The sequence below is a fragment of the Eulemur rufifrons genome, chromosome 19, assembly GCF_041146395.1.
Source record: "Eulemur rufifrons isolate Redbay chromosome 19, OSU_ERuf_1, whole genome shotgun sequence".
NCBI classification, from domain to species: Eukaryota; Metazoa; Chordata; class Mammalia; order Primates; family Lemuridae; genus Eulemur; species Eulemur rufifrons.
The window spans coordinates 76,623,783-76,645,648 of NC_091001.1; the positions used below are offsets into that span (position 1 = coordinate 76,623,783).

The 21,866-nt window shown below is 34.9% G+C and overlaps 1 protein-coding gene across 18 annotated transcripts in view; it reads left to right on the plus strand.

The window, feature by feature from the left end:
* Nucleotides 1-21,866, plus strand: part of NRXN1 (neurexin 1) — a 1,058,130-nt gene that overhangs the window by 441,176 nt on the left and 595,088 nt on the right. For all 18 annotated transcript variants that reach the window (XM_069494608.1, XM_069494610.1, XM_069494618.1 and 15 more), the window contains 2 exons: nt 3,800-4,238; nt 18,832-19,215. In XM_069494608.1, the coding sequence (XP_069350709.1) occupies nt 3,800-4,238; nt 18,832-19,215 (823 nt within the window). The remainder of the gene's footprint in view (nt 1-3,799; nt 4,239-18,831; nt 19,216-21,866) is intronic.

Here is a 21,866-nt window from a genome sequence, read left to right on the forward strand (position 1 = left end):
TATAGATATGGCATGCCTTTCCTTTTTAGATGTCAGTTTTCAAAATTGAGAAACTGAGACTTAGAGAAACTAGGCATCTTGACTTAGATAATAGCTTTGAGATTAACCAAGTTTATATACAAACTATGAAACTCATATTCATTGCCCTATTTGTTTCCTCTGCATTGTTGTCATGTTTTCAGGAGTATTATCAAGATCAAACAGAATAGTCAGCAATTGTCCCCCTCAAAGGTTAACCCTAGGAATGCAAATACATAAACCTTGCTCCCTAGTCTTGCATATTAAAGTGGGAGGACATTTAAAAAATCCTAACAAATATTGAAGAAATGAGAAAAGACCATAATATAATTGTTTTCAAATTATATGGCAGCTAAAATAAAATATTAATACAATGAAAACAATAAAAATACCTAATATTTTTCTGTTGCTGTCTCTGTGGTACTTGTGACAAAACCCATAAAGCAAAATGTGAAATCCAACATTTTGAATTGCTCTTCAAAAAGAAAAAATCAATACCCCAAAAGAAACCTTGATTCTACAAACCAATCCAAATGAGTGTGCAATAATATTATCAATTGTTAGGGTAATAAGAGTATGCAGAGATTTGTTCAAAAGTGAAACATATAAATTACAACTTTCTATATAAGAAAAAAAATATATCTGAGTAACTGTAAGGTATTCCCATGATTGAGTACCATGTTATTTCAGAAAGAAGTAAAAATAGCTTACATGTGAATTTTTAGAAGATTTAGAATACTTACTAGCTACTCATTATTCTAATTGAACTAGATTTAGTTCATTTTAAGTGTAAGTCTAACTTTAGAAAAGTAGGGTAATTATAAAATCTGGGTCAGATGAAGTAGTAGTATAAATCTGAGAGCTATAAGCCTACCTTTCCAAAATTGCTTTTCTGTCTTCAAAGAATACAAAATGGGAAGAAAAAAATACATACACTATGCTTCTCCTCAAGATAGTTCTTGTAGGAAAATGATTCTAGCTCTGGAGAGTTTTAAATCAGGCATTCTTAATTCTAAAAGTAAGTAATACCCCACAAAGTGAGTTTGAAGATGAAGTACATAGGCCAGCTTACCATTTATCAAATGGACATGTACCGAAGTTTACTTTTTCATGAGAAAAAGGCCACAAATAGTAATTAGGTTATGAGATTGGTCTACAATACCACATTCTGCTGTACTTTAACTGTATGTCTACATATTATTATTTACAAAAGTCTATAATCTTGGAACTAGGTTTAAATTAAGTGAAGAAGAATTGTATTTAACTCTCAGCAAATATTTATTTAATGTTTGCTCTGTGCCAGACAATGATCTTGGTACTGGGCTGAGGTGTGCAAGGTTCCTACCTATGTAAAGCGTAGATTCTGGTGGAGATTCACTTTTTTCGGGGGATGAGGGTGGGTTACATGGCTAACCCTAAGTAATATGATGAAGGGAATTACCCCTACTTTTCTTCTCCATCTTCCTGAACCTCCTCATCACCAAGACACTTGATTCACTTACAAGATTATAAGTGTCTTGCTGAAATCCTCACTCATAATTGCACTACCTCACATCCTTCAACTTTGTGGTGGCTGACGGGTTTCGTGTCAGAAACACTCGATTGTATTACGGTGGTTCATTTGCAGGGAAGATGTGTTAGCGCTGATCAACAGAAACATCTGCATCATTGGGTAGAAAAATACTCATTCCTGATCACTATGTCAAAAGAATTTCCAGATATTAAAATATAATTCACTAGGAAAAGTGAAAAAAAGTTCTAGATTTGAGTAGCATGAAAGTCATGGTGAGGGTAACTAACACTTGGAAAATCATCCATGGAAAGCATTTTCTCCATTTCTAAAGATTTCCAAAGAAAGGCAATCCTAAATCAACTTTCTCAGACTTAATAGATCTTTCTCTTTTCAAGAAAGTATTCTTAAGCATTAGTGTAATGCCTTTTTGTTATTGCTCAAGTTCATTTTTTCTTCTTTTGTTGTCAGTAGATGCTTGTTAAACCATTGTACATATTTGTTCAAAGAATAAGGGATATCGTGTTCTTTATAATAATCCTTCTTCAAGATAAGGGTAAACTGAAACACCAGGCCCCGCATTGGAAAAATGTGACTTATTTAGTTGGCACAAATTAAGTATAAAAACCACTTATATGTCTGGGCTTAATTTCTAAACGTTTTTCTATCATGGATAAATTTAGAACTAAAATCTCTATATCTATTAGAAGATGATAAAGAGATGATATTTATTATCATGTAGTTTGATGTGGTTAATATTTATTGAAATCTTACAAAGTGCTTGGCATTGGAATGAATGCCTTTATGTAGATTTTCTCACTTATATGCATTTTTTAAATCATTATAACCATCCTGTGAATTACTATTTATTTCCCTTTAAGGGAGAAAAACAGCCTTAGAAAGATTACACAGTTCAGTAATGCTGGAGCCAAAATTTGAACTCAGGGAGTCCAATACCAAGCATGCACACTTAATCACCCTGGAAAAAAGAAATCATATCAGAAAACTCATCAGCCACACTGTCTGTTGTTTCAATTGGCTGTGGATTTGGAAGAAATAACTGCTGTACTGAGTTGGTTGACATCATAACCCTAATCAGATATAGGCTGTGTTATTTTTCCTGTTATGTAAATATATTTTTACGTGTGGATAAATGAATTTAGAACCTGGCATTGTTGGTTGCTATTAAATTTTGAGTCCCTTCTTAAAAGAAGTCGGATAGTTATCTGCACATAGATAATTCACCCTTACGTCATGTTTTTATATTTTAGAAATGTGATTATCCACTGTATGCATTTTACAGAGAAATGATATGATTCTTTCTTTATACTGAAGTCAAAATATCTATGCATTTACTAACTTGATGCGATAGCAGAAGCATGATATTGTGAGCCCTGCCAGTGAATTCACCCAATGTGTTGTTTGGAATCTCAAAAGCCTTAGGACTATGAACAATCAGAATTGCCCAGATATTTTTTACATAAAGTATAATGAGAGTACAGGACAAAATTTGTTTCACATTTGTGTAAATTAAAAGTGAAATGAAACACCAGTAGTAATACAGGTTTAATGGATTTATAGGAAGCATCAAATTCCAATGTGGTAGTTCCATGTTAATGAACAGTATTCAAACAGTTATTGATTCAGGGCAGGAGAAGGGAGAACTTGTGCACTTTAATTGTATTTTATGGTTTTTCTGAGAAATTTTAGTTCATTTTGTATCTCAACTTGTGATTATCTTACAAAGTTGATTTGCATGGTAGATATATAGACTACAGAAGAGATCCTATATTCTAGGGGATTGGTATGTAAAAGTATCCAATTTCAAATACTTAAGTGATAGGAAAAACTGAATAACCTTTAATTTAATCTAAAAAGTGTGATAGCCAACTAATGAAACAAATAGATTTTATAAGTTCAAGTCTTCCCATGCTAATGTAGACATGATAATGAAACTTATATGCAGATTTATTTAAATTATTTGAGTTACATATGGGTAGTTTGTGTGTGTGTGTGTGTGTGTGTGTGTGCGCGCACATGTATATGCACACCTGCACACACTTAATTTGAATTGAATTAAATTGGCATAGTTACTGTTCCATGAGTTGACCCTTCAGTTTTATTTGCCTGAAGAAAGCTGTCCTTAAACAACAAAAGTAACTAAAAACTCTGTGCCATTTCATGATCTATTTACAAGCTACATGAGCTGATGACAAGTTCCAGATATTCAAATATGGAACCTAGTTTCTCACTGCTGTTCTCTGCCCACAGGTTGTATATAAAAATAATGATGTAAGGCTGGAATTATCTCGACTTGCCAAGCAAGGAGATCCTAAGATGAAGATCCATGGAGTGGTGGCATTTAAATGTGAGAATGTTGCGACTTTAGACCCAATCACCTTCGAAACACCAGAGTCTTTCATCTCTTTACCTAAATGGAATGCAAAGAAAACAGGCTCCATATCATTTGATTTCCGCACAACAGAGCCAAATGGCCTCATCTTATTTAGCCATGGCAAGCCAAGACATCAAAAAGATGCCAAACACCCACAGATGATAAAGGTAGACTTCTTTGCTATTGAGATGCTGGATGGCCACCTCTACCTCCTCCTGGACATGGGGTCGGGTACTATAAAAATAAAAGCCCTGCAGAAGAAAGTGAATGATGGAGAATGGTATCATGTGGACTTCCAGAGAGACGGACGGTCAGGTAAGCTATCATGTTTCTATGCTATTATATCTGCTGGAACATCCCATAAAGGCAGAAAATCGTTAATGTGTCTTTTTTTTAATTAAAAAAAGACACATTAACGATTTTCTGCCTTTATTTTTCTAGAGTAAAGGAAAATGTTATTGTTTTTGCTTCACATCATATAAAAATCAGAAAGAGTTAATTAATCATCATAGTTGGGCATCAAATCCCAATTGCTCAAATGACTTCTAGAATAGCTTCATAAATGAACATTTATTGGATAATGAAATGCCAAATCTTGCAAAAAAAATTTTATCTTGAATTTGCAAATGACAAAATTTAGGATTTTTGTATTCCCAGTTACCTCTTATGTCATTGGATATATAGAGGTACCTGAAGTGGCAAATATAAAATATGAAAAAAATTAGAATCACGCATAAGTCCTTACATTGGTACAGCAAACTTTTATCCAGGGTGAGTCTATGGTATTGAAAACACTTTAATCAATACAGTGGCATTTCAAGGACAGTGGCAAAGCTCTGCTGCCCTTCTAAGCAGCTTCCCTTTCTGAGGAAAGATATTTGTAATTCCACCAGCAGGCATTCATTCCTCTGGCTTCCTACAGCTGCACTTTATTCCTCTAAGAGAGACGGGGAAGGTGGCAGGGAGAGTTTCCCTAAAGAAATAGCATTTACACTGAAATTTGGGAATGACTTAGGGAGATTAGAGTTTGCCTAGTGTGAGCTTTTGTGGGAAAGAATCATCCAGGCAGAGGAAATGACATTTGTGGGAATACTGAGAGAGAGAGAGAGGGAGGAATAGAGAGAAGGAGACAAAGATTTGGGGTGGGAGTGGGGGGCTTGGGAGAGAGGAGAGAGAAATATTTTTTAAATCTCAAAATATGATGAGTGCAAACATTTTGGTTACATAAATTGCTTTTATACTATTTGAATCAAAGGTGTAAGTGTGCCCATCCCCCAGATAGTGTGCATTCTACCTCTGAGGTGTGAATTTACCTATCCTCTCCTCCCGCCTCCCACCTGCTTGATTTCCCATGAAGAGAGAAATCTGTTCTAGGCATACAGCTATATATGTCTTTTGCTGTCTTCACCCATAGGTCCCATGCGCTGATTGCCTTTATCATGTATAAATCAAATAATCTTCTTATAATAGAAGGCAACTGAATTTAGACCCGTGTACTCTCCTTCTTTCCTCCACCTCACTGCCCCCCAGTAGCTCTCTCATTTGCTTAAATACAGTACCCCTGACTCTGGATTAACTAAATAACAGTTTAAGCTTAGCCAAGGCCTTTTTTTAATGGGCCTAAGTTTCTTAATTTGTAAAACAACCATTGGGAAAGATCTCTCCCAAGCCCAGTGAAGGAGGAACAACAGTGATGGGACTGAGGATTCTATATTTTTACAAAACTTTCTCGATGACTCTGATGATCAGCTAAATTTGGGGACTACAGACCAGATGACACTCAGTGTCTTGTAGACCCAGCAGTCTGTAGCTACCGTCCTATTTGGGAAGGGCCGGGTGGGAGTCCTGGGGCTGAGCTCTCCTTCCCACTCCTCCTTGCGCAGGCTCCCTGTCACTTGTTTACTTCTGGTTTCTCTGCCATGGAACTGTTCTGTTTCCCTATTATACCTGCTTTTTAATTTTCTGTTTATAGATCAAGAAGATTTGTGTTGGCCTTTCTAGAATTTTTTTTTTTTTTTTTTAGCCAATAAAATAAGGAAATGGAACATAGGAAAATTAGAAAAAATTGGAGAATAGAAGGAGAGTCAAAAGCCATTGCTCTGATCCTCGGATTTCTTGGAGACTCTGTTTCTGATTCATCCCTCTCTGGAAACTTGTGCTTCCTAAATCTTCTCATTTCTCTAAATAAGTCTGCAAGGATTTGGATTCTTCTTTGTTTTTCTGAGGAGAGTTCATTAACGGGAATGTGGAAATATAATAATAGAATGCCTCCCTCTGACTCTCTCCAGCCTATCTCTGCCAGAGTTAGCAGTTAATTTGCTACTTATGAACTTTCAAACAGAAAAATTTTAAAGAGGCTGGGGGCATGGCCTAATCTAGTTCTTTGAAATATTATCCTGTGGGTGATACAGTCTGACTTAAGATATATCTAGAATAAAATTTTGAAAATGACTTCCAAGAAGAAATATCTTAAGTCATATTTTATAACAGTTTAAAACAAAATAGAGCAGATTAAGTGGGCATCTTTTGGAAGTTCAGAGAAGCAAAAAATGCCAAATGTCAAATCAACTGCATTTCATTCATCATGTATTTTCTTACTATATGAAAGTAATATATTGTTAATGTCAAATATTAGTAAATGCAAAAGAATATAAAAAGAAAAAGAAACAATTCATTAGTTATTTGAAAGCAATGATTTATATTTTTGGATATTTCTTTCCAGTCTTTTTCTATGTGAATTGTATGTGTGTCTGTATATGTGTGTGTGTGTGTGTGTATGTGTATATCTTAATCTGTATCTCTAGGATGTTGTGTATGGATATATACACAAACACATCACACATGCACATATACACAGACAGAGAAAAAATTATTTTGAGTTTTTCAATGGGGTTTCTTAGTATAAGGAGAAAGTATTGGCCGGGCGCGGTGGCTCACGCCTGTAATCCTAGCACTCTGGGAGGCCGAGGTGGGCGGATCGTTTGAGCTCAGGAGTTCGAGACCAGCCTGAGCAAGAGCGAGACCCCCATCTCTACTAAAAATAGAAAGAAATTATATGGACAGCTAAAAATATATATAGAAAAAATTAGCCGGGCATGGTGGTGCATGCCTGTAGTCCCAGCTACTCGGGAGGCTGAGACAGGAGGATCGCTTGAGCTCAGGAGTTTGAGGTTGCTGTGAGCTAGGCTGACGCCACGGCACTCACTCTAGCCTGGGCAACAGAGTGAGACTCTGTCTCAAAAAAAAAAAAAAAAAAAAAAAGGAGAAAGTATTGATGCAATCTTATTAAATATCAGGTAAATATCTTAATTCTCAAGCCAAATAAAACCTAATTTTTCTGTGTAAGCTCTTTAGTTCATCCAAATTGCCAGTAGTTTATTAACTACCATATTTTTACTTTCATTGAAGAAGGTCAAAACTAGATAATATCTAATCTACAAAGCTCAATTCTGTATGTGAAGAAGAGAAACATGTTCTAAGAAAGTGTTATTTTCATCTAAAAGAAATGAACAAATCATGAGATTCTTGTTGGAATCCAATGGAAAGATAAAGTTACTATGCTTGGTGGTGTTTTAATGGTAAAGTACTTTTATGTGATTAAAATTTTAGATTAGTGAATTGAAACAAACAATAAAATAAAACCAAAGCTCATTCACGAAGCCAAGTTCTGCCCTTTACCAAGCTGGAAAAAAAAAAAAAGAGAGCTCATATTATGCTGGCCTAGCTCAAGGGAGTTTAATGTAATTTTAATAGCTGCAGCTGTTAATATTTTATATATAGTACTTTAATTAAGTTCTATATTTGCACTCTGCATTGGTTTTCTATAGAACAGCCTTTTAAAAATTGAATGAATGACTATACTAGCTTTTATTTTACTTAAAGAATATTTCTGATTTGGGCTCAGTTAAAAGTAAGAAACATGGAATTTCAAGAAAAATTTATTTTACCCATTTTTCATATTAGTTATATTCGGAGGCTATATTAAAATTATTTTTTATGTAGTATGAAGAAACAGTACTGCTATGGCAAGGGGCTTAAGTGGCTGCCTTCTGACTTATGGACGACAAAAGGTCGTAACTACTTATTTGCCCAGAATACTCCTTAGCTGAATACTTTAAAAAACCATATTGTCTCTGTTATTAAAGGAGAGGGGACCCAGGCCTAAAAGTTACTCATTCTGCTGCTGAACATATTGGTTGACCATACTACAGTAAGTAGAAATATAATGAAACCATTATGACCATTAATTTGTTGCCAATATAATTATTGGTTATCTTGGCTAGAGAGATGGTTAAAACCATATTTGGTGGACACAACTGATTTAATTTTAATATTACCCACATAGTTTATAAGGTTTATAATTCCCATCTATAAGAGGGAATATCATATTTATTTTCATATCCACAGTTCCAGAGTACCTTCTTGAGCATAGCGGTTGCTCAGTACATATTTGACATCAGAAAAAATAAAGAATGAAAACACGTGAATGTCACAGTATAAACAACCCTCAATAGTCTAAAATGTAGGAACATCATTTTTATATTTGGAGAATAATAGCACTCATTTAGTTGTAAATGCAACTTTTCTAAATTTAAGAATTCATTTAAATTACATGACTTTCTGAAAGCAATTTATACAATATAGGATAACAGATGCTGTCCTTCAACAAATATAATGCCATCCTCCAAGCCCAGATGTTTGAAATATGCACTGAGAAAGTTAAATGATTGTTAGAGAACTGTATACGCCTGGTACAAAAATCACAAGCTTTTATGAAAACAGAACTTCCATTCCTGCTTGTTTATGAGATCCCTGTAGGTAGAAGGAAAATTAATCAAGAAGGAGGTGTTAACTCCTTTCTAAGGACTGGGTACACAGCCACAGTAAGCATGCTAGTGACAAGGAAGATGATCACCCAGGCTGTCCATCTTTCTGGGGGCCTGCCCTTTGGTCCTTTGTTCACTAAAAGGAATATATGAGCCCATTATTCAATATTGCCTTTATATGCATAATTTTTAGAAGTACTTCATTTTTTTGGTAAAATTAATTGTATTGAGTTATTTCTAAAGTATATCTCTTCTATTCTGAGATATGGGAAAGAAAGGGGCACTCTAATTCCCACACTTTGACCAATACTGTTTGGCCATAGCTGTTTTCTATATGCAATGTGACTTTCTTCCATTGTCTGCTCAGTCTATGATCAGTGACATGGGAGGCCAAGTGGGCTGAGCCATGAATGGCAGTTTCAGATCCTGCACTAAACTGGCAAAGGAGGAATCATACAAAGTGCAGGCATGATTCAGTGAATCAAAGAGGATGACATAAGTGCTGCAAAAAGTAGATACCCTCAGTGGATAGCTTAGCTACTAACAGAGCAAAACCTCTAATATGCTGATTAATAAATATGTTTGAAGAGGGCCATTACTTTGCAAACTTTGCAGATCTTACAGCTGGACATTTCCTTAGCAGTCCTCCTCCCTTCCCAGACTTGCTCTTTTCCTGTTTTTCTGGTCCCAATCCCAACACAGAACAGATTCCCAGGTGTTTAAAGTGCAAATTGTGCTATAGTTAGGATGAGGTTAATGACTGTTTTCTTGGGGCACAAATATTGTTTAAATTTGTGTTAAGCTCTTTGGCTCAGTCAATGTATCCTCTCAAGTATTTTTATAGCAAACTGTCAGTTATTTTTTTTCAAATTATTACATATTGAAATCAAAGAGAAAACTCATTATTCTTGTCAAATTCTGCTTGTGTACGGCAGGATACAGCAGATTGTGTCAGTGGTTATTCATGGGTAAGCCTACATTTAACAGCTAAGAAGCCACTGAGATTGAATTGAAGTCACAGAGTTCTAGTTTAAGAACCAGAAATTACAGTGGGAAAGGCACAAGGCTCTCTCCAGAGCACATAATTAGAAGTTTGTAGTAATCACTGTTTGATGTGAGCAGCACTTTCTAGCTATCTATTACCAGCACTGATTTCTGTGTGTACCATTCATGAATCACCACACTTAGACATTTCTACTTGAACAAGCATTAGACAATTTCTCTGTTTAGTCTTGATTTGAACTTGCCCTCTGACTATAAACATACCTCCCATTTCTGCCTAGTAGCCTATTGCATGCATTGAAATAATTTTAAGTACATTTATAATACTTTATAATGCCCATAAACCACTACCCATTAATAACAGGAAGACTAAAATACCTTACCAATAATTTACCAATAATTTGGCCAGATGACCAGATAGCATCAATTTGCATGAAATTGTTGTATTTTTATTAAATTGATGCTTATATTTATTTATTCTGATCACATTTAAAGAAGATAAGTCATTTACTATCTTCACCACAGTCAAAATTTTTTTTTATTTTTTCCAGTTTTTGTTAACATGAACTTAGGTTTTATACAGTTGTAGTTATATTTTAAACATGATTTTCAGGCTTATCATATGATATCATAAACTCTTTTTAATAGGATCTCATAAACTGTTTTTTGCTGAAGAATATCTAAGTAACAAAATTTGTTTTCTGGAAGTTATGAAATCAGAAGGTAAGATTCAGAGAACAGCCTTGCAGAGGCACCTTAGGTAGGGCCCCAGGCTTGTAAGACTCAAATGTATTAACACATCTACAAAAAGGAAAGTCACAGGGTGAACATTGGCAGTACCGTCTTAGTACTCCCCAGGGGACCTGACTACTTCATCCCCACTGTAGAGATGGAGGCAGGTCATTTTAATTGAGATGAGGATGTCAGGCCATCCTAAGCCAATATTACTACACATTTCTTTATCTCATGTACTCTCCTTGTTCAGAATCCATGTTCCCCACATACTCTTTTGATTAAAATTTAGCTCCCATTGTAAGTCTGATTGCAGTAGAGGGAGAAAATAGACCACTTATGTATACAGTTAGCCATCCATATCCATGGATTCAACATTTGTGGATTCAGTTAACTGGATTGAAAATGTTTTGAAAAAAATAGCCTGTACTGAACATGTAAAGACCTTTTTTGTTTATTATTTACTAAACAATACAGTATAACAAATATTTACATAGCATTTACATTGTCTTAGGTATTATAAGTAATCTAGATATGGTTTAAAGTATGTGGAAGGATTTGCATATGTTATATGCAAATATTATGCCATTTTTTTATCAAGGACTTGAACATCCTTGGATTTTGGTATCTGCAGGAGGTCCTGGAACCAATCCCCCTTGGCTGATGAGGGATGACTGTATGTGCATATTCTGGTTTTTGTAACAAGTAAATTTCTCATCATAAATGAATAAACATTTGATTATGAATTGGCATCCCATATTGACAGAGCTATGTGAGAAGTATTCCACATCCTATGACTGGTAATTTCTCATAAGAAATTAATAGCTTGGCATTCTTATTTTATACATTGGTCTTGTGGACTTGTTAACTATCAATCAAGTCCTGGAAAATGAAAACTTTCTCTGTAAATCCACCAAATCTCCTTTTTGGGCTTACCGGGACTATGGGATCAGTTGCACTCTAAGGAGATAGGCAATTACCCGACCACACCCAGCCCCAGTGACCCTCCCTGTGGAATACTGACTGGAAATCTCCGGAATTTCTGCAAAATAGTATTGCAATTGCTACAGAATGCTACTTCAATTTTCCAGCATTATGTATGATCATTTTTTAAATTCATATTTGTATATATTCTGATATGAATGTGTATGTGTGTTTGTATATGCACATATATGTATATGAAATGTGTTTAATATATAAATGCATGTTTTTGGTGAAAATGTTCAGGTAATTCGTAAGTGAAAAATTTCCGTTTACCAAACACTCCCCTCACTAATTCACTCCCTTCTCCATAGGTAGCCACTAAAATAACTTGGTGTTGAAAATTTTTCAGGTTTTTTTCTAGGCATCAATATATCTATAAATATGTTTACACATATAAAATAAATTTAGAGGCTCTTTTTACATAAACAGGATTATACTTTACCAATTATTGGATGACAGAAAAACTGGCCAAGAGCTTTTTATATGCCATCTTTTGTAGTCACATAATATATCCCTTAGTTCAAACATACAAATATTTAGTCCCTTCTCTATAGAATAACATTTAACTTTTTACTTTTTTAAGACTTCATTATTTTAAACTAATTTATAAATAATATCTTCATACATGGTATCTTTGTGTATATTGGTCAGAATTTCTGTAAGATAGATTCTGAGAACTGGAATTGCTGGATTAATTGCATTTTTAATTATGAAATATAATGACAGGTTAATTTTACTAACTGCTGTTTTAATTCACATTCTTATCTACTATTAGTTTATTAAGTGTGAAATGTCTGATTTCCTTAAGTACTGAGTTTAACAGTTAATATCAGTGACATTTCACTTTGACATTTCTTGTTTTATTTTTATTGTGAAGGTACATCCTCAGTCTTTCAAACACATGTTTCGGCTTGTGATTATCTTTCAAAAAAATTTTTAGAGCAATTTTTGTGAAACCATGGATAAGTCAAAAATTCACGTTATTTTTTAATGAGTTCCGTTGGGGAACCAATGCAATTCAGACAGCCTGAAATATCAACAAAGTGAGAGGATGTGGCAAATGAACGCACAGTACGTGGATGGTTTGAGAAGTTCCGTTCTGGTGATAGTAATCTTGAAAATGAGCCACGTTGGTGACCTGAGACCAAGGTGGATAATGATGAGCTGAAAGCTGTAGTGGAAGCAAATCCATCGCAACCTATGCATGAATTAGCAGCAAGGTTTGACGTTACTATTGCAACAATATTGGACCATTTGGAACAAATGGGCAAGATAAAGAAGCTGGATAGATGGGTTCCATATGAATTAAACGAGCCTCAGAAGAGAAATCGTCTTGGAGCTTGCCTTTCTTTGCTGTCACGACATGAAGGCAAACCATTTCCACACTGTATTGTTACATGTGATGAAAAATGGATTCTTTTTGACAATTGCAAGCGTTTGGCACAATGGTTGGATAAAGATGAAGTGCCAAAACACAGTCCAAAACTGAATATTCATCAAAAATGCTAATGGTGTCTGTTTGTTGGTCCAACACTGGTATTGTCCACTACAGCTTCATGAAACCTGGTCAGTCGATTACAGCTGATGTCTACTGAAACCAGTTGGATGAAATGATGAAGATGCTTGTTATTAAGCAGCCAAAATTGGTCAATAGGGACAGCCTAATTCTCTTGTAAGACAATGCCCAACCACATGTTGCACAAACAATGCCGCTCTAACTACAGAAGCTGGACTTGGAAGCTCTCTGTCATCCACCATATTCACCAGACCTTGCACCAGCTGACTACCACTTCTTCCAGGCTTTGGACCACTTCTTGCAGGGAAAAATATTCAATTCTCAACAAGCTGTGGAAAACACCTTTATCAATTTCAGAGAGCTACCATTAAGATGGCAAAACTGTGTCGATAGTTTAGGCACATATTTTTATTAATTGTATTACTTCTTGTTTGAGATACGATAAACTACACTTTTGATTTGAAATCGGACATTTCATATTTAATGACCTAATATATGAGGTGTCCCCTTTCTCCTTACTCTTGCGAATACTAGATATTACAAAACTTTTAAATTTTTGTCCTAAGATTTATTTTTACATATATTAGTTTAATTCTTGAAGTTCCCAGCTCACAGATGAATTCAAATAAACAGAAAACAAGGAGTAATGAGCAAAAAAGAGAATATTACGATGCTATTTTTGTTTTGTTTTCAAATAAAGTTAATTTTAGTTCTTCATAAACCTAATACATGACATCATTTTTTGAAAAGACACAGAAAAATTTTTAAAAACACTCATAATCCCACTGTCCCCAAATCCCTATTGTTCATATTTTATTACTTTGTTTTACTATTTTATGACAGTTATATGTTTTATTATACATTTTTCATCATACTGTATTATCAGTGTTGTATTCTGCTTTTATTACTTATACTGTGCCTTTTTTTTTTTAACTGAGTTTTGGTTAATAAAATAGGAATTTGACAAGTAACTTTATCACTTTGTAGAATCTGATTCTTTTGTGTAGTGATAGATGGAGCCAAATTGTGAACTTTAACTTAAAAAATGTGTTTTAAGCAGTAATTTCAAAATGGTTTATTCAAAAAGGAACCTTAGAAATCATCTAGTCCATTTTTGTATTTTGCATAAGAGCCACATTGAGTCCTAATGGATCTATATAATTTGGGCAAGCTTGCCAGCTAGTTAGTTGAAGAGCTAGAAAGTCAGTTTCCTCTCATCAGGCAAAAGCATTTCCTATCACAGCACCTTATTTTCTACCCCTCATTGCCTAGTAATTTGAACTTTTGAAGTCATTTAATGCTTAAAACCAAATTCACTTATTTTAAATTTCACCTGCACTTTACTTTTCTTCTCATGCTGTAAGCTAATTTTATGGAAGTAGAATAGTTAAAAAAAAAATTGCATGGAAAAAAAAAATAGAAAGTAACAGGTTATAAATATCACACCAAATTGTAAAGCTGATTTCCATGTTTATAACTAAGAGCTGTTTTTAACAGTTTATTTTAACCTTTATATACAATTTTACATGAAAGCTGAATTTATTATTCATGCTTATGAATATTCTTAAATAAATATTACCTTGTCTACTTATCAACTTTGTTTTACCTTTTGCACTTGCCCTGAAAAAAATCCGGCTTTAAACGTTAATATAATTTAATTTTGTTTCTACATTAAAATTATAAAAGTCTTATGTATACAAATACATTTATTTTTAGCTGCAATCTCATTCCTTTAAAAAGTAAAATAACATAGCAAGGTGCTTTGGGTTCTTAAATAGTGAAGCATGAAGCACTGATCTAAATAAGTTCCGAAATATGACTACTATTCACAAATTTCAGCAGTTCAAATATAACAATGTTTATATAAAATATTTATTTAACTTACCAGAAACTTCAACTGTCATTTTAGTGGAAGGGGTAGAATGTATGAAAGAGCCAACCTATATCACTATCTATATCAATATTTGTAATTCCTGAAAAAAGATAGAGGGATGACCCATTAATATACCCGAATTTTTGTCTTCTCTTAAAATTTTATTTATAAAATTTATTTACCTCAGCTTTTAGAAAATTCTTATCTTCTATTGATATATACAGCTATGGCAACTACTGGGTTTTCTTCAATTATCAATAAACAGGTTTAAATATTCATGTGATGTGTTCTTTGTAACCACTGCCTTTATAACTCAATTACAATAAAATGAACACTTGGGAACCTTAATATTTAAATTTCACTATGCTCATGTGTTAATTGGTTTAAACTAATTCAGGTTCTGTGATGACCCTTTTGCTAGGTGAATATGTCCATTGATTCATATTCACAGGAAAATCATTAAGGAGATGTGAAATTCCAATCTCTTATCCGAAATGTGTGTATTTCAGGACACATGTTTAGGCTAAAATATAAAAATCTATTTAGATTTGATTCAGTAGTAAAATTTATTATGTCAAATTATTTTTACTCTGTGAATCTTCAAAATATAAAAATAATGGTTTCCATCCCACTTGAATTAATGTCTATACTTCCTGTTTATTTTCCATCTCTTTTATGAAGATTTTCTAAAATATGTTAATATAAGTACATATGGATTAACAAAACATATAGAGAAAATAGTACTTGCTCTTCAGTCATGTTTTCTTCATTTTATGATGTTTGTTTACAGAATATGCCAATGAATAATATCTGATACATGCATTTACCTGATGTATCTCAACTTTGAATCCAGGGCCAAATTTAAGGTCTAGTCTTTCTTGGATCATATTTGAGATGAGGTTAGGAATATATTCATTTCTCTTTCTCTCCCGTATTTCATTGCTTCATCTTTCCATGAGAACTCTAAAATTGTCTCTGAAAGGGACAATAGGGAACTATGGGAGAAACATACTTATCCTTTATATTAATAACCTCTCAACCTGTTTTGGGAACAGTGGGTTACAACTTGATAGTTGGTTCTGAAATCTGTTTGATGGTCCAGCATTTGATTTAATAAATTAATACAATAAGAGAAAAAATATCAAAGTGCTTCAGAGGCAATAGAGTTAAATATGTTTTTCTGTTGAACATTTTTTGTGGGGTGTGTATGTGTGTGTGTGTGTATACATGCACTGAGTTATGTGAAAACTGTGGTCTTACTTTTTGAATTATGATCAGAAAACTCTAGTCTAGTGATAAAGCTACAGTGAGCTACTCTACCCATGTCAACAAGCACATACATGAAAAGGTATCTGAACTTTCTTGCAATACTTTACTCAAAGCAGGCACTAACACACCAGAAATAAAAATCAAGAGACCCAGTTCATTCCATCCTCCCTGCCCAACACACTGTCACAGATGCTTGTGTGAAATACCTGGCACCAGTTTTGCCCCTGAAAGTGTAAACACAGCACACTGAGCTAAGGAAGCTACGTGAAGGAGGTACAGAGTGAGGTGATGTGCAAACAAGTGACTTTCCTCATCTCAGGCATCCTCTATGCGTCCTCCCAGTGTCAGAATTTTAACATCCTATATGAGGACGATATGTTAATAATTTTTCCAAGTGTTTTTCCCCCTCTTGAACTGAATCAAGCTCATTCCATGAGTAAAATGGCATATTGGGAAAAATATATGTATTTTTAAATATATCCACTCTTGTAATAATTTATCATTGTTTACTTGCTAAGCTCTGTTTCTCCTAACAATTCTTACCAATAGGACATACTCATTTCATCAAACCCTCAGAAATTCTGTTGTTTTTAGGAAGCCTTCTTGAACTAATTGGAAAATAGTAACATCACTCTCTCATCTTAAAATCATAAGTCACTGTGTTCATCGCATGCAACCCTTTGCTTTTCACATAATATGTGCTTTCTTAAATGTCCAGTTTTCCTTTTGTCATTAATATTCATTCTTATTTTCTTACATTAGCCACTGCAGAAGATAGGGACCATCTGTTACTTCACTTCTTAGGGCATTTTGGACAGGGTTGTACACAAAACAATGTTTTAAAAATGCATGCCACGATCATTCTATTTAAAAGAGAAAAGAGTCACGTTCTCTCTCAATATGATATCATTTCATTTCCCCAAAATGATATTCTTTATATTTTTCTAAATCGGATTTTATGGCACCTATATGTTCCTAAATGAGAGTTTTTTCTAGACACGTGCACAAATGCGAACGGTAAAAATGAATCCTTTGTCCTTTTCCCTTTGGCTGCCTCCCTCTGAAAATCCCTATTATGCTCCCCTCATGGGAAGGCCAAAATAGCAATGCCTTTGAGTGCTTCTCCCCTAGGAGCTTTTTCCATTTCTTTCTGTGAAGGTCTAGAGAGACAAACGTTTTCTTAATGAGTTGGCTGCCTGGGCAGTCTCCGTTAGTGGCTTCCATGCCCTTCTCCCTCACAAAGACAGATCCCATTACACTCCCCAGATGGAGGGCTGCCCTTCTGCTGGGATTTGGAATAGTCGCAGGCACAATGTACAGGCCAGCCCCACCTCTGTAGTAAGATATGTTTTCTCCTGGGGCGGGCCTTCAGTATTCTGTGAAGCAGCACAATGCATCTTCCCAGACAAATGCTACCCACTCTCCGCTTCCTCTTTCTGCCTCCATTTCTCTACCTCCCCTTCGGTCTCCAGCTCTCTCTTGTGTCTGCTCCCTAAATCGCTGAGGCCCTCTGCCAATGCCCCTGATGCCATCAGACCTTTTCTAACACTCCGTCTCTCATCAGCCTCTTCCTATTCCACTTTATGATCTAGATCTGAAAAATAAAGCTGGGATAATATGGTAGTAGGTCTATGTGGTGTGCTGTTCAGCTATCATATTTGCATTTTTACAGAGGTCTTCCTGGACATAGAATATCGGTGGAATTTTTGGTACTCTGACATATATATGCAAGTGTTGATCAGGAATGTGCTTTGAGTCTTTCGTGTTTTTTCTTTTGTTCATGGATTCCACAAACATTTTTCTGTGACTCTCAATCCCATGTAGACAAATATCGGTTCATCCCATACTTAGGGTTTGGGTTCTTGTAGATTTATAAACCAATAGATTTTTCTCCTTAATATTTGAAATGAGGAAAAGAAAACCTTGTCAATTTAGACAAGTAACTAGTTTGGTTTAAAAAGAAGTAAGCAATTGATTTTACTTGATTCTTTCATTGAAATAGTATGCTGAGTATTTGTGTACTACTTATTATAAACCAAACACTTTGCTACTATTATTCTATTAAACCCTCAGAGCAACCATATGAGGTAGATCATATTATTATGCCCATATTATGGATAAGGGGGCCAAAACCATAGAGGTTAATCAATAGATTCATACAGCTAGGAGTGAAGAAGTCGGGTTTTGAGATAGGTAATCTGTCAAACTCTTGTGTTCAATCCGAGCAATCAAATCAGTTAAAGATGTTGACTTATAATCTTTCTTTGGTTTGCAGATGCATACTAGCTTTGAAAACAAGCACTATCTAAGGGGAGTCTGACTTTCTTCCAGAGAGTTACATAGAATGCCAATTTATTTTTTATATATATATATATATATATACAGGCATTACATTAAAATAGCATGTATTGGCTGAATTGTTGGAGGCTGACAAATACTATTGGTTCACTGTACACTCCAATTTTCATTCTCAAATTCAAATGAAACCATTTTAGTCACAATCTGCTTTATTTCTAAAGTTACTTAATTCTGCAGATTTTTTTTTAATTCCACTGGGAATTACCAGATTCTGGGGATTAGAAAAAATAATAAGAAATATCTGCCCTCAAGGAGTTCATCCCCAAGCGGATGAAAGAGAGAAAGGGTGATAATTAAAACATGTTGGTGTTCTGTAAAGACCTGTACATTCTCTTGTCTTTGCCACAGGTACCATTTCTGTCAACACGCTGCGCACGCCCTACACTGCTCCTGGGGAGAGTGAGATTTTGGACCTGGATGATGAGTTGTACCTGGGGGGCTTGCCAGAAAATAAGGCTGGCCTTGTCTTCCCCACCGAGGTGTGGACTGCTCTGCTCAACTATGGCTATGTGGGCTGCATCAGGGACTTGTTCATTGATGGCCAGAGCAAAGACATCCGGCAAATGGCTGAAGTTCAAAGTACTGCTGGAGTGAAGCCCTCCTGCTCAAGGGAAACAGCAAAACCGTGCCTTAGCAACCCTTGCAAAAACAATGGCATGTGCAGGGATGGGTGGAACAGATACGTCTGCGATTGTTCTGGAACAGGCTATCTCGGCAGGTCCTGTGAGAGAGGTAAGATTCCAAAAACCCAGCAGCCAACTCCCTGAGGTGAAAAGTATATTAAATGTTGACCTCGAACGTGAACTGACCATTGAAATGTAAGGTATGCTCTGCTGAAGTAAACTCTCTCTGCAAGCTGAGCAGCCATACCTGACATGGATTACTGATGAGCCCTTAATGATTTTCAAAGGGCTTGATTCTGGGAAGACACCGTTCTTTAAGTATGTTGCAGGAATAGAAATTTAGATCCTTAGTATCCTCAAGGGTATGAGCCTAAGATGTATTACAGACAATAATTGCTGTCTTTTTTGCCCAGTTTTAAACTTCGGGTCACTAGACAGTAAAAGAGGCATGGATTCAACATATCTATGACCTCCAGTGCTAATTCCTATGCTAAGAAATAGCTTTTGAGGCAAGTTAAGCTGTTAAATTGCAACTTCCCTGACACATTTGGGTGAGACTTAAGTTAGCCTACTCATTTCACTTCAGTCAGCTTACCCAAGAGGCAATATCCTCTCTGAAAAGTAAGCTGACTTTAAATCATCTACACCCACGTTTTTGGAAGTGTACCCTAATTGGTAAGGCACTCACCTTTGCCTAGGACCTAACTGATTGCCAAAGATTCATTCGTTCACCTTTTTGATATTAAGGGTTAGATGTGCCTGTTGATATTATGAGCAGGTACCTCCTCTCCATCTCTAAGAGGAGGCAAAGCTCCAGTTTTCTTTTCTTTTCTGTTTTTTTTTTCCTATTCTTCCATTAAAAGGACAGGAATAAGGGTTAAAGGAAGACTTATAGGTAATAGCTCTCACAGCTGAGCTACAGAGCAGGCTAAAGCAAGAAATAGCAGAACAAATAGTTCTAAGCTTATTCTTCCATCGACCCAGTGTTTCAGATAAATGCTCTAGTCACTACTCCCATTGTCACTTATTTTCAACAATGGAACTAAAAATCAATACAAAAAATATTGATGAATTTTTCTATTGTCCTTTCGTGTTACAAATAACATTGCTCTATTAGATATTTAGCCTAAGAGTATATGGCATCTATTTTTTTAGGGTGTGAACATTTAGGTTTTTTTCTTTTATATTCTTCAAATAGTTTATTTCATTTAACCTAAAACTTCCTAGAGAAAAAAAAAAAATGATTGTTTTGTAAAACCCAAAATTGAAATGTGATTTTGGTTCTTTATCTTAACAAGAAGGGACATAAGCTTATCAGTTGTATGATTAGTGTTAATATATATGAATAATCATTAATAATAAATTAATAATATAACAATATAGTAAGCAACTTACCAAAATGCTATCACTATTCTGCATCATACAATTAGACAGGGCAATAGATGATTAAGTATTTTATCACATAGCTGTATTCATTCTCCCTGGGATAGTTCCTACTTGCAATTCCTGTGAACTGTAATTACAGCTTAGCTCTGTCTGTGTAGTTTGGTTTGTGTATATTTATAAATTTCTTCTTTGCAATTTTCTGCCTAATTCTAGTTTATGTTTGTTTAGCTTGGTTTTTGGAAATTGCCAAAAATGGTCGGGGGGAGTAACAAAGCTTGCAAGGTATAATACAGTTAGGCATAATATGAGATTAGCAGACCTGCATGATTTAAGGTTTTGTTTTAATTTTAATCACTCAGAGAGCTGCCAAGTATTCTGATGCTTCTTGGTTAAGTGAAGCTGGAAAAGGGTATAACTTAACTGTCACATGAATTACAAAAGCTTTCAGTTAAATATGCATGGTGTACCACCCTGTGGCAATATTCTGTTACTGCATATGGCAAAAATAAGAATGGAAATTATAGAACTTTCTGAGCCAGAATGAAAGAAAGGGAATATTTATATATTGTAATAATTAGAAGGAGGAGCATCAAACATATGTAGATTTGCAAATAAGAATTTAACTGGGATTCAGCACACATTTTTATCTGACAAGAGCCTAGAAATTCCTGCAGATATCTTTGTCTCCAGGTTGGTTGTATGTTGAGGAGAAAATGGTCATATTGGCGTGGTTCTTGTTTCTGGAATACCTGAGTGTGTTTTAAGAAGTCTATGCTTTTCAGCATTAATTTTCTTGCTTACATTATGGCGCTTCTTGAGATCAAGGGAAATATGGGATGGTTGTCATACTCAATACCACAAAATTTGGCATCTTTCCAGTTCCCAGGTATGCCGTAGTTCAGCTAACATGAGATCATACCTGATCCCCTGAAAATCCAATTCCAAAGAAAGAACTCTTAATGAGTTTCTTCTCCAGATGCATTCTGATCACATAAGGCTGATCAAATGAATTGATTGACAAATCTTGAAATTAAAAAAAAGATCATTTATAAAGCTTTCCTTTTGTTGTTATAGAGCAATAATTGATAATTTATGAAGATAATTATTCAAAGTAATTAAAAAATGTTCAAGTCCTTGGATATTGCAGCATGGGGAATGATGTTGCATTTATAGGAAATTTTCATCTTGCATTAAGGAAGCAAAGGGGTTTATAAGAAAGAACAAAATATTTGCTAACTTAGGCAAATAGGAAAATAATATTTTGCTTTCTTGTATTGGTCCTATGAGAAAGAGTAATACAGAAATAATGTTCAGTAAATATAAGTTAAATCTGGCAACTTCCCTCCTGCTTTAATAAAACTGAGAATTTGTGGA